The sequence below is a fragment of the Geospiza fortis genome, unplaced genomic scaffold (genome assembly GCF_000277835.1).
Source record: "Geospiza fortis unplaced genomic scaffold, GeoFor_1.0 scaffold192, whole genome shotgun sequence".
Lineage (NCBI taxonomy): Eukaryota > Metazoa > Chordata > Aves > Passeriformes > Thraupidae > Geospiza > Geospiza fortis.
The window spans coordinates 7,438,101-7,452,351 of NW_005054315.1; the positions used below are offsets into that span (position 1 = coordinate 7,438,101).

Consider the following 14,251-nt stretch of genomic DNA (forward strand, 5'->3'; position numbering starts at 1 on the left):
CTTCACTAGAAAATCCTACTGAAAGAAAAAAAAAAGTAACATGCATGTAATACCCTTCAAGTGCTAGATTCTGGACATATATTTTTTACATCATACAAATCAAATCAGTAACTGAGAACACTGAGAGAGTCCTAATTTTTGTAAGAAATGTAAATGGAAAAAGAAAGTAAATTATGTAATCCATTGCAAAACAAATAAAAAGCATGACGGTAACATTCTTAAGTACTTTAAAGAGCCACTGAAGTCACTGAACCCTTTTTTAATTGTCGTCTTCAGCTACTTTACTTACCCACAGAAGTCACAGTTGTCCCACTAGATGGAGAAATCTGTAGTAATCTGGGGTCTATAAAAGGTGTAAAGGAGGAGGAAGATTTGTGTTTCTGGAGTGTGTTACTAGCGGACTGAGTCTGCAATGTAAATTTCAACTTTATTAATATTAGTGACAATAAAAAGCATGGATAACAAACACCAACATTTTGAAGTCGCTATGGAATTATGCTACAGAGCCTCCCCAAGGTTTTATACCTCCTTTATAGATACACAAAGCACTGCAGGCACCACACCTGAGCTAGATACATATGCACACTGCACATGTTACAGCAAAATGCAATTAGCTGAATTGTCATCCCTGAAACTCAGCTGCTAGCGAAGCTTTTTAGTACAGACCACTACAATCAGGCACAAAGCGAGGGAATGTCTCTCTTTTTGAAAATCTGCTTACATGTATGTATGCTATTTTATCTGCAAGCTGCCCACTACCTACAATTTTTGAATTTATGAAGCATCTCCTGAACTGAGGTAGTTAATTAAACTATGAAGTTTGATCTCTTAGCTTGTGCAACAAAATCAGGACCATCTGGGATCAAGCATTCACTGCTATGATGGACTATGTTTCAATGTTTGCTACTGTTCATTCTCCCTACTTTGTTTAGCCTGAGCCTCTTGCCAGAAAGCTGCAGCAGATTCTTCCACCTTTATTTGACAAAGCAACATATTAAACCTGTATCGAACAAAGGGGCTCATTAGTGTGGAAGGTGTAGCAAACAGTGACATGACACTATGAATATGTAGTGGATAAAATCACTGGTGCTTGTTGAGTTATGAGGTCTAAACATGAAAAAACATAAAGAAAGAAAGAAGACGAGTGAAACAATGAACTGTTAAAAGTGGAAATGGAACAACTTAAAAACCCTTGCCAGTTTAGTATTATAGTGACAACATATCATACTGAAGCAGAATGGGACAAGTGGAAAAAAAAAGTGTGTATATATAAAGAGTGTGCATGTGGTAAGTTATACTAAACAGTACTGGGTTTTTGCTCAGTTTTATGCAAACGTTGTTACAAGACACTTGGTCAGCATCAACTAACCTTCAACCTCTGATCTTCCTTAGCCTCTACAGAAAAAAATAGCAATGGGTCTTTGGAGCTTATCCTTGCCCTAAACAGCCCAACACCAAAAGGCTCCCTCATCACCAGGCACAGCAACAGCCCCCACTTCCCAAGCTGAGTTAACTGAACCCTGCTTACGTATTGCTTAGACCAAAGTAATGAGCAAGCATATCTCTGGATCAATCAACTAATTTTATAACCTACAAGAGTGTGCTTTTAGAAAGATCAAAGAACAATGAAGCACAGCTGGAAATTATGTATAAAGCTAAATGAATTTCCAGGAGGAAACTCTCCCTCCCACCCACCTATGCGGTTAAGAAGCATTTTTGATTATGTGGGAAGCATGTGCATTGCCATAAATCTACCCAGCTCACTGCAACCTCTCCTCATCCCAACACTTGCACACCTCCATGGCAGGCCTCTACCCTGAGAAGCAGCAGGTTCTTTTCACCAAGTTTCGCTTCCCCTGTAGCATGGCCTGCTTCAGAGGCTCTCCTTAAGCCAGGCTGGCCACCCAGCCAGGAGTGGAGCCACTGTCCAAGGCTCCTCGCTCACTGCTGGGGCTGGTAAGGGGCAATGAACAGCCCTTCGTTCATTTGTACATGTGTAACTCCTGTGCTGCAAGGGGTTAACACACATGTGAAGGACCAGGCTTTCCCACCTGCACTCGGTAAAGGAAGGCACCGTCCTGGGGTCAGCCCAGGACAGCAAGAGGGAGCTTCCCCCATGGTAAAGCCTTCTCCACCTGGACATAATCAGTGCTGGTGGATAACAGTCATTTTTACACAGCTGCTTCTCAGAGTACACACATACATGGAAAAAAATCCAAATATTTTCCCCCATTCATTATTCCAAAATAACAATACCTCAGGCTTTTACAACCCTCCCAGGCAACACCTGATTTGTTCACCCAGCCCATGGCAAGCTTTAGTGAGCAAAATCCCTCCACAGCCACTTCCTCTCCCACTGGGTGAGTTTCAACAAGCAGCTCCTCATATGTGTGGAGAAACTAGTCCAGCCTTTACTGACAAAGCCAAAATTAACTGCTAATTCTGAAGAGGCACATTGCTTGCAATTAGCCTGCTCCCGGAATAAAACAGAATTAAAAAGAGTATTGGCTTGAAAATGCAGCAGTCAAGTTTAGTTTAAAATGAACGCCATGCAATTAATGACTCACTAAAAGGAAGCAAAAATAGTAAACTGGCAAGTCTGGCGTGGGACTGCTCTAGAGTTAAGGGCTTCTTACACAGAACTGAAATGTGTTATTTGGGAGGTGGGAACAAAGGTGACAGAAAAAAAAAGCAGGGGAGATTGGCTGGAGTTCCTTTGCAAACTAGCTACTAGGCAATGCTGCTATAACCCTATGAAAGCAGCCAGCTGTGGTGTAAGACATACCTCATTAGTAGTTAGCTTGTCCTGGGGTGTCTGTGGGGACATGGTGGGTGTCGGCTGGCTGGAGGATGGGGAGGAGGAGGTGGAGGAAGTGGAGGAGGAATGGCTTTGCTGTAAGAGATCTGGCAAGAGGTGAATGCGACCGGCAAAGCCATTGCTCTCATGATGGCTGGCACGCTTTTTGTCAACTGTACTCTGTAGAAAAAACAGGCACACTTGTCTTGCTCAAGTGCTGCTTAAAAGTCTATATCCCTAACAACCTCTCTCCTTCTCTCTCTCACTTCCTACCTTTTCACTTTTTTTTTTTAATTTATTTTTTTTAAATAAGCTTATAATCCGTGCTTTGATGCCTACATGGAAAGGGAAAGTGGGCAGAGCTACTAGAATTCATGAAATTCCCACCAGCAGGCAAATGTTTGGTTCATGTGGTTGACTTGCACAGCCAGTTCCATAAATTAAGAGAACAGCAACTGCACTGCTAAGTCCAACACCACAACAGGGACAAGCACATTTTTGGGGGTGGGGTGAGGATTTTTTTCCCTATTGTTTTGTTTAAAACTAACTTAGACCCTATACAGAAAGCAGTTTGGACTTTCTGGAGAATCCCTTCAGCTAACTATTTAAAACAATAACCATGAAATCTTAATTTTCAAACAAGAGGACTCAATTAAGAAATTGACATTCAGTTGCGAAACTCAGAAATGTGATTACTGAGGAAACTCCTATAAGCTAGCACGCTCATTAACACACAAGCTCATTTAAAAACAGGGAACCATTATGTTTCAGAGGCACAAGAATGCAATATTTTCAGAATCAAAGGCAACAACACAGCACTCTACTCTGTCCACATTCTCTGCCTTACCACCTATTTTCCTTCTCCCCCACACCAACTGTTGTGTGAATTTGCATGTACATGTGTGTGTATGTTATCTGTGTGGTCTGTATGCCCTAAACTACAAGTTCAAAACAATTTTAAAAAACCTTGAGTGCTCCCACCCCAGCTCCCTCCCAGCCTCACTCCTGAAACACATATTTGGTTCTGTGCTAAAACTAAGTTTTTGCTCCAGGTTCTTGCTCCACACACCTGCAGCTTTTCTACCCTTCTCTCGCACAGACTGAGATATTCTGCATGGTGCTGCCATGAGTGTCACCGGAAAGCATGCAAAACAGAAGCAAGGGTGAAGGGCTACTCTCCTCTTTGCATGCATCAAACATCTTGCTGATCTGAAATTCTCTATAGCTGCGTCTTGATAATACAAACAACAAATATAATGTAGAAACAGCATGGGTGAATGAGCGAGTGGGTTAATGAGCACAGAAAGGGTCCAGCACTGCACAGGGAAGGAAAAGCAATACCTGTCGAACAATTAAGGTGCCCTCCTTAGAAGGAGTCAAGGCAGGTTCACTCTCCACATCATCATGGACAATCATGGTTTTTACTGACTCTGTTTCACCATTGCTCAAGTTCAACGTTGACCTATTTGTTAGACAAGAAATAACTGGAGTGAGATAACAGCACTAGTGCCATGGCTGTCACTGCCCTGCATCAAAGCATACTCAGAATTAATTTGTATTGTTGCCAGAGTGGAATATTTACACAAGCTGCCTAGAAAAGCCTCTCTATCAAAAAAAAGGGCAAGATATTGTTAAACAGTTTCTTGTTTGTAACAAATGAAGGGAGAAGAGGGAAAAGATATTGAGAAGATTATCCTTAGTGTTTGAATATATGAACATATGAGGCTGCTATGTCTTGCTCATGGATTGTAGCAAGCTGAAAGAACTAACATACAAGCCAAAATGCTAACGTCCTTTTCCTTCAATCCCCTGTAAGGCAAAACAGATGCAAAACACTGTTAGAGGGACTAACACTGCTCGGACATCATCTGGTCCAGAAGTAGATTCATCTGCTCCTTCTTGTTCCATATCATCATCTTCCTCATCTGTTGTCCCTGACTCCTCACTCGAGGATGAGTAATCTGTTACTTTATGTGGAGGTCGCACATCCTCTACTGCTCGCAGCTCCTTTGCCAGTGCAGTTAAATCCTGTTGGGAGAGGGAAGGAAAAAATGTCAAAACTGATGTTGCAAGCAAGAGAGAAGAGTTTGCAAGACAAACCCACAGGATTAGTGTCCAAGTTTGTTCACTTCCGTGTTTCCACTGCCCCAGCAGTACTGTTTCCTTTGACTTACTCAGTCCTAACAGCTACCAAAACTCAGTTTCTCTTAAATTCAAGCACCAGAAGCCAACCTAAGGGGGTCTTGCCATATCATAGAAAAATGTGCATACTCTGAACCCAACTATCCTGATTTATGACTAACTGCAGTATCATAAGAGATATGGCTACTGAAGAAAGTTGCAAGGAAAGATAGAAATATTGTGAAAACCCACTGAGTTTCCCAAGATATAACTGGATGCAGAGCTGTAATCAATTGTAATAGCAGCCAGATGTAGAAAATGTCAGAAATCTTTCACAGAAAGTAGGAAAAATGTAAGGTCTTACCACTTCTCCCTGCACCATTCAGCCCAGCATTGGCACATTCAGGTCAAATGCACGATCATTGGTCCAGCCCCAGGAAGGAAGCACAAGATTGAAAGAGAGAAAGGCACGGATTAGGAAGGAAGAAATCCAGAGAGCAGAAATCAATCCCAGAAGCAGTGCAAAATCTAATGTTTGCAGTACTGATGTGCACAGGCAATGGCACAGAACATGCTGCTAGACCCAGCTGATCAACATCAACTCCAGCTGATGTTCACCCCAATGGCAGTGAATGAAGCTCTCAGTGTACTTTTTGTGAATCTACCTGAAAGAGAAGGAGCACGGGGGAGGTGGATACAACTTACAGCAGGCTTGATAGGTCTGAAGACTTCCTTTTTCTCTTCAGGCTTTTTAGGTGCACTTTCATGGCGCTGTGATGGCGAACCCTCTGATTTGGATGATGCTGCACGTGCCAAGACCCCAAAAGAAACACAGAACAAAGCAGATTAAGCAGAGAGCTAAAATACATTTTCTTACTTCACTCTGGAGTGAGGAAGAGATGTGAGGTGACTATTAGGGGTGTCTGACTACAAGACCTAAGTTTTACTGGTTCACTACGACATTGTCCCTTAAGGACTATGCAAAAAACACCATAAGCTGTGATTTGTATAGGTGCAACTGACCTATGTCTGAAGCCAATGTAAATGGTCACAACAATTTTAAATCAAAGAGCCAAGTGTGGCCACAAGCTGGAAAACCTCCATCATCATCCAGCGCAGTCCAGCTGAGACCAATCCATGGCAGTCTGCATGCTGTCAACAACCACCAAGGCGACAGGCAACAAGTATCAAAACGTGCCCTTGCACACATGAGAAAGGGAGGGAGCTGTGAGGGTGTGGAGACCAAGCTGTTTGCACATAGGAAAGTGCAGCAGTGCCTGGATGTGAAGTCAAGAACAATGAAACAAACAGTTTGACAACGATTTCTGTGCCTGCTGCCTTTCCCAAGCAAGGACATATGGCCAAGAGGGTACAGGAAGCCGACCCAACCCTGACACTGCACGCTCAAAGGTAGTTCCCTGTGAGGCTTATCATCTGTAATTACTGAGTGCTTCACAGGTTCATAAAATTAGAAACACAATGTTACAGAGGGTAGGAGAAGGACAAACATCTCATCCTGAACCCCGCTCTGAGAGCCAGGATGGGAGCCAGGTTGTGAGCCAGAGTTGCTTGAGCCAGAAGAACTGCCACTGCCTGGCCTTGGTACAAGCTTCTCCACCCTTTCCCACAGCAGACGAGGCTCTATATTGCTGTATCAAGGGAGGAAAAAAACTCTGTCACACACACTTCAGTCCCAGATTCCCAGCTCTAAACTGAAATATCACTCTCTCTCTGTGTTTTGCTAATAACTCAACTGAAAGAACACTTTAATGCTGAGATCAGGGCATCAGTAATGCTTCACAACCCAGGCAGTAGCTCCCTTTGAAATAACTATTACCGTATTTATGATGGTCAAAAAAAAAGTTTAGGTGGGTAAAAGCTATTCTTTTTATTTAGAATTATCTACCTGTCTTTCTTATGTATATAACCTAAAGTGGACAATTCTCTCAGCCTGCATGCAGCAAGTTTAAAATTGGGTCAGAAGTGTCCTAGGCACTAAACACAAACCAAAAAGAACACCAGAATGCCCTCACCCCTATCCAGGGAGCTAATTCCATGGTGGCCTGCCCATGTTGCTCTATTGAGCTCCCTCCTCCCCCTTCCTGACCTTGGGTGCTCCGTGTCACAGCCCAGGGAGGCTTTTTCCCCCCCTTAAAATTTGGTTCTGGCTAAGAGGCCAGAAAATTTCTGAGCTCTCTTCACTTTAGATGTTACAAGCCCTCCTGCTGCCAGTAATCCCCATGGTAGGCCCAAGCTGACCTGTTGCACCAAAAGGCAAGATATTGATAAACAACCACATTTGTTCCAAAATTTGAAGAGTATTTGAAATTATTGCCAAAATTACAGGGTAGGCAACTCAAATGAGAAGAGGAAAGAAGAAATTTTGTCAGTATTTGTTGACACATGTGCCACATCAAGAGAAATCAATCATTACTGAAAAGGGATGCAACACCATCTTCCTTTCACATCCTACAGTCATTGCCAAAAGCTGTCTGGAAATGCCTGGCTTTCCATATGCCTTTCCTTCCAATTCAAGAAAAGCAAGGACACATAGGCTTACAAACCTCGTGGAATTCCTTTGACCTGCTTGGTTATTTTGCTGCCCAGTGCCCTGCAGTGGGGAATCACGGCGGGACAGGACTGGTGATCGGGACGTTGTTCTCACAGGTACCTTGGGAGAAAAAAGGTTCTGTTAAACCCATGAAGAGGACAGACAGGACAGGAAGATAAAACTTCTCCTGCCACAAAATATATTCTTAAGATCTTAACAACATGTTCTAAGTACAAGCTAGCATCAATGACCAAAAGCAGTAAACAAACACCCACAAAGCCAAAAGCCTTAGCTGTGACGCTGTTCAGAATTTGAATAGAACTCGACGTTTAGTTTTAACATTAAATAGCGTTTAATGGTTATCACACGAACACGTACACACCCCGCTACCCTCCCAACTACTGAGACATCTGAAAAGAATATGGCATTTTGACTGAAGCAGGGGAGGCACAAAGCAATTTGCTGAAACAGCATGAGAATCAGGAGAATAAGCTCAAGGGAACCAAACAAATGCCCAGGAATGGATCAGCAGAAGGCAAAGACTGGTGGGGGGGAGCAAGAATATACTCAGAAGAAGCAAATCCCAGTGGATGGGAGGGGGGATGGAAGGGGGAAGAGGAGGGAGAAATATATTGAATGTTTCCTTTTTGTTCAGATCCATCTCAATTTTAAATAAGTGTATGATTCATAGTTTGGGTTACAAATCAACGAAGAAGAATATTAACTCTGAGCAATAACCTCAGGGATATTTTGAATTCTCTCCTGAATATGGTAATTATTTGTTAACTTTGCATAATAAATTGTTTCTCTGAAATAGCTGCATTCTATAAATAATTACCAATTTTATATGAAGCTTCAATATTGTACTTCAGGTTGATTATCATTAACCCATTGACTGAATACCTACTTTAAGAACTGCCTTCCAAAATACTGTTACCAGTGCTGGCACAAGGGCACAGTCTTCCCAGTGCCCAGGGCATCACATCCTTAAGAAAACTGTAATTAATAATAAAAAAATAGCACACATCTGTCTTTCTACTCCTTACCCTTGGAGGCACCTCGTCACTGTCTGATCTAGCCCAAGCCTTTTGGGTGGGGTCGGGTACCTCCGACTTAGAGTCAGAACTCTGATTAAGCACTTCACTGCGTGAAGGTGGATATGGGTCCTGGGAACGAAGATGGTGATGAGCAAATTTGGGAGAAGGGTCACTGAAGGAATGGGATCGCGAGACAGGGGAAACATTGTTCTTGAGAGATGCCAGATGGGACCACTGTACCTTACAAGAAAACAAAACATAAAACATTCAATGCGCTCAGTATAACCGGCTTTCCAATTAACACAGAATAAAGGCAGGTGGGGCAGGCAGAGACAAATTGGTTATGGCATTAGGTAAGCGTGGGGTGGAATCGATGCACTTAAAAGCAAGGCAAGCGCCCAAGGAACGTAACAGACTGAAAATACAGCACATATGCAATTTCTGTGTGATGCACTCTCCACACACACGTACACTGGTGCCCAGAGGGAAAGGGGATCCAGTATCTGCACCATGAGCCTGAGTTCAAAGGCCACTCAAGACAGAAGTCACTTTCTGTTCCCTGGTCTTCAGTGGGCTTTGGCCAGGTCTCATGGTGGGCTGGGAAATTTGAAGTGGACATCCAATTGGAGCAATGTACAAAATTAAAGAATGCTGTAAATTGGGTAAACCAACAGACATTTACATTTCCTAACAAATTCAGGGACTGGATACAGCTTGAAACTTTTGGAGAAAGACCATAACACAAAGCCTTTATTCCTTTACAGTTATTGCAATATATATATAAAAAACCGTAATATATATTGTATATAGTATACATATGTACAATGCATATTATACTTACACCATATATGTACCGTATACTGTACATATATACATATTTATACACAAAGTACACACACACATTTACATGCACACATATTCAATTACACATGCTAGGAAGGCATAACAGTGACTAAGGAGTTAAAACTCCATTAGGATTTCCAGTGAAATCCATATTCCCTTCAGCCTACTTCCTCTTTGTTCATAAGCCTGTGTTTCAGAGTTAATTTCTGAAACTAAGGAGGAGGAAAAGTCACAACTAAGGAACATGCTGTTTTCACTCCTAATGATTAAGCAAAACTTTGCTTTCAATCCCAGTTTCAGTAGGCTGGCTGTATTTGTTTTTATGTTATTATTATTTCCTCAATTTTAATACACACAGCTGTTGAAGAGCCTGATTATACTTAATAAGAGTGAAAGACACAGACTTTAAAAGTAACTGGCACAGAGTATGAAGATACAAGTCCAATATTTTGAAATAGTCATAGAGGTTTGAATAAAAGCCAGGAAATAATGAGCAAGAGATGAAGTTCTGTCCTGATTTCTCCCACTCTTCCGTCTGTTCAAATTCTCCTGTTGTCCAAAAGAGTGGCAATACCTAGTCACAATCAAGGATGGTTTTAGCTTGCACTGTCATCAACAGACTTTATGAAAATTCTGCATGGAAACAGAGGAACTAAATGCAGAACTCTACAGTTTAATTTAGCATACCTAAACTGCTCAGAATTCATGGGCTATGTCTAACTTTTAGACAAAGGTTACTTTTTCAATTCGTGCCATAACTCCTATGAGATCAGGTGTCAAGATCTGTAGGCTCTTGATTAGAAAACAAAAAAAAACAATGGCTATCATGCAGCTTAGTGGTTTCAACCTCTTCTTGATTTTCCAGGGGTGGTACAGAGTTTTATTTAGCAACTGCAGGCCTACTGACAACAAACTTGCTTTTCTTAGACATGTTTTGCAAACTCTTTGAAACAGTGCTCACACTGCTAAAAACCACTTGTTTAGTTAGCTTTTTTCTGCAAGAATTTTAAAAACCAAGCAAGTGCACTTTTTTCCTGAGCATCCTTTTTAGTAGTAAAAACCTTACACAGAGCAAATTCTGAATTGCAAAATGCTCTGCAACTGCCACCAGCATTTAACCCACTGTGTCACTGCTGCACAGATAATTATGGGGTACAACAGTTCTAGTCTAGCTCTAACATGAAAAAACCCAAACCAAAGCAACACACCAAACCCACAAATCCATCAGTTTATCAATAAAATAAGCAAAAATAGACAAAGAGCATATCTACAGAATAAGCTGTTTTGTGTAATAGTACTACCCTTTACAAAAGGCTTTTTAAGTGCAAAGATCTGCAAATCTGAAGGAAACATGTTAGGACTTCTGCATTCCCTGCAGGCTCACCAGGATTTTCCTGGGCACTTACCTGGGGCTCCATTGGCCTCTGCAGGGCAGGCTGAGCAGGTTCTGAGTTTCCATTGGAAAAGGACTCTGATCTTGAAGGCACTGGTGGCTCCAACACTTTGCCCATCTGTTTAGACTGTGCTTCAGGGGAGCCCTGATTAGTTTTTCTAAATCTCTCCTCCACCTAAGCCAAAATAAATGGAGGTTAAGCCTTGAGTCAGTAAAACCAATTACAGTAGAAATACAAAGGGGAGTACCACCTTTTCTTTACTACAAAGAAAGCAAATACACTTGGGGTTTGGCAGGATTTTTCCCTACCACTTTTGCCAGCAAGTTCACTGAATGAACTACACCAAAGCTCCAAGCAGGCCAATATGGATAATCCATACTAGGAAGAGAGGAGATCCAGGAGGTAGCAAGATGTGAGATATGATGAAAGACCATTATGGGCCTTCTTTCTGCCTAGACTAATTATCCATCAGTACTTTCCTCACAGATAATAAAAAGGATATACCTAAACAGAAAAAACTTTACAATGTAAAAGTATTTCCCACTGCTATCCCTTACTTTAGTGGCCCACCTTATGCAAACAATGGTTTTGGATTATCTGCTTTCCTGTGCTTCTCTCTTCAGCAACAGAAGAAGAGACAGGAGATGTTTCTCTACCAGGTAATACTGGAGTCTCTTCAGTTTTAGGCACAAAAGTGTAGAACTTCTCATCCTCTCTCTTATCAAATACTCAGCACAAACTCAAAGGCTGTAGAGGACAGTCACATCAGTTTGTTTCCTGTTCTCAGGAAGGTGTAGAATTGCTTATGTTAACCTCAAGAGCCTGCTGAGGGGAAGACTAAATCAGAATGTGCTCAGTCCTCAGAAGACCATCAAGCAAGGTCCCCATGCAGAAACATCAGCTCTTTCAAGGCCACAACACTGACAACAAAGTGAGAGGTATGAAGGACAAGAGATGGAGGGAGGCTACAGGCAGAAAGGGAACAGCTTCTCATTTCCTAAGAAAGTCTGTTGCTAGAACCAAGTCAGCATGTGCCAAGTAAGCTGCCTCTGAGGAATGTTAAACTCCCAGTATTTTATCAAAGTACCAAAGATCAAACTGGAAGCTTGGGATGATTTAATTTGCTTTAGCCCTTGTGCCCAGAGCACAAAACCAGTATTGGGATGATTTCCTAATGCTCCCTAGGAGTGATGGTCTGGAGAGACTGGCTTCCAGAAGACAGGCAAGTTTCCAGACTCCTCGCCTCAGGTGGGCTCCTCTACAAACCCAACCTGCCCCTGCATTCCAAGATTTGAGGATAGTACCAGGGTGCCTATAGGGACAAGCAGACAAGCTTCTGTTAAGGTCTACACAAAAACACAATGTCTTGGGAAGAGTATAACAATAATGGAGGCAAGCATCTTCACCATGCAATCATTTTCACCACTGTGTTCAACTTCATAGAGGCATTCTTTAAAGTCTAAAAAACAGGCCAGACTCCTTGTTATGAATAGAGTAAGGAAAAGCCTCAAGTCTTTCTGTCTGAAGCAACAGGTTTTCACATCTCTAGCTGTAGATGATAGGAAGTTTATTCTACAAAGCACATGAACTGCATGAGCGACATGTCCTCAAACCAGACAAGTGGCAAGGAGATAGAGTGCATTCCTGGACAGAAACAGGTCCTATTCCAGTCATCTGACTGTCTGGACCTGGAAGTGATATTAAGTTCTAAGCTCCCTGCTGTTTCCCAAAGCCAATCTTAGAATTCCTTTTTCTTACATCCTCACTGCTACTGTAATGAGGAAACAAAACTAATCACCATTAAACTTTGCCAGTCAGGAAGGCCAGTCCACTTCACCTTACCATCCCAATGTCAGCATCTCTGTATGTGGACACTTTTTCTAGAGAGCAGTATGGCTGAGAGTATGAGGCACAGAACACTCATTCCAATTCACTGTTTTATGTAAAGCGTGATGTCAGAGTTAATGCCTGCTGCTGGATTAAATGGTGCCATTCCCACTGCCAGGTATCAACACGTTATGGCTGTACTTCTATCACACTTTTTAAAAAGACTATTACACAATGATCTCTGGGAAGATCTGACTACTAATCAATTTTTCTGTCTTTACTCTTTCGGGCTAGAGCAATCACAAAAGAAAGACTACAACAGGAAAAACAACTGAGTCAGTAGCTCTCCTAAAGGATGGAATACTTGAATCTTTTTCTCTCCTTTTCAGCTCTGAAAGGAAAATGAAGCAGACACAGTTCTGTATCCTCCAAATCCCAGCCAGCATTCAGGCTGGACAGAAGTGCCAGACTGGCGATGCTTTCACTGAGGTGGGCCAAGAGCATGCAACAAGGACAAGAGGGCTGGTTCCATGTCTGCACCATCACATACCAGACAAGTCTGAACTTCTTCCAAGTAAGAAAGACACATCAGATACTTCAACCATCAAGCAGAATGGATGAGAAAGGACAAACATAGTTTATTAAGAACCTGGACAACAGCATCTAGAATAAAATGAGTTTGCATCCACCAAGCCCAAACAATAGTACTTCAAAGACTAAGAGGCACTGCTGGATGAAGCTGAACCGAGAGCTATTTTATCATGTTTAGCAGGCCTAAATATATTTTCTGTTCTTGTTCCAAAATGTATTTACCTAGTTCCCACATGCAGCTGATGAATGCCATTAAGAGCTTTGACTAACATTGCCCAGTCTGGTGGTTTGTGGGCAGTATGGTGCTTAAGGGAAACAGAAGAATAAGATCACTGAAAGAAAGCCAAATATACATCAAAGAGGTGTTCACTTGCTCACCAATGTTACTCATGGACCACTGAAGACACACTGAAAGACACAGCACTTCAGATCACGTAAGTGCCTGAAGTCCAAGAAGGCAGCACCATAGTTTCAAAAGAGTGGGACATGATCTCAGCAGTGAATACTTAACATTTCAAAAATGAAACTAATGAAATTCAGGTTTGTGCTCGTGAGAAGGAAATTTTGAAAAGTGTAAGTCAAAACACCAAATGTGTACACATGTGCTGAGTATTAACATCCATCATAGGTTTGTGCTTTTCAACTGCCTCTCAATTTCAAATCACCAACATTTCCTAAGAAAACATGTCTGAAGAAGCACAGATACAACTTCCTGACATGATACTTCCAAAACCAAGCCCCCCTTATTCTGCAGCCTTCCAGACCTTCTTTCCAACTTTTACACCTCAAAAAGTCTGAACTCCAGTGACTGCAGCAGAAGTATTCAGAAATTGCCCTAGGGCTTGAAAACCAGTAACCAACAGTTAAAATATCCTGCTCCTTATGAGTGGTGCTTTGGTGTAGCAGAACTGCAGTCATGCTGATGGCAGCAGGCAGAGGAGCAGTTAGCAGACTCTTGTTCACTAGCAGGACTTACCTCACGTGCTCTTTCAGCAGGTTCATAGTGGGATTTTGGCTCAGGGGTATGATAGCTTTGTTTATTTCTTTCTTGCTGCTGCTGCTGTTGCTGCTGCTGCTGTTGCTGCTGCTG

General features: G+C 42.1%; 1 protein-coding gene across 1 annotated transcript in view; it reads right to left on the reverse strand.

Annotated features, from left to right (window-relative positions):
- MAP4K4 (mitogen-activated protein kinase kinase kinase kinase 4) overlaps positions 1-14,251 on the reverse strand; it is a 163,860-nt gene that overhangs the window by 20,109 nt on the left and 129,500 nt on the right. Inside the window, 10 exon segments of the mRNA XM_031056161.1 lie at position 54; positions 249-407; positions 4,139-4,259; positions 4,650-4,825; positions 5,624-5,721; positions 6,427-6,440; positions 6,442-6,567; positions 7,483-7,589; positions 10,756-10,917; positions 14,138-14,251. The exon segment at positions 14,138-14,251 is cut by the window's right edge and continues 22 nt beyond it. Of these exon segments, the coding sequence (XP_030912021.1) occupies position 54; positions 249-407; positions 4,139-4,259; positions 4,650-4,825; positions 5,624-5,721; positions 6,427-6,440; positions 6,442-6,567; positions 7,483-7,589; positions 10,756-10,917; positions 14,138-14,251 (1,078 nt within the window).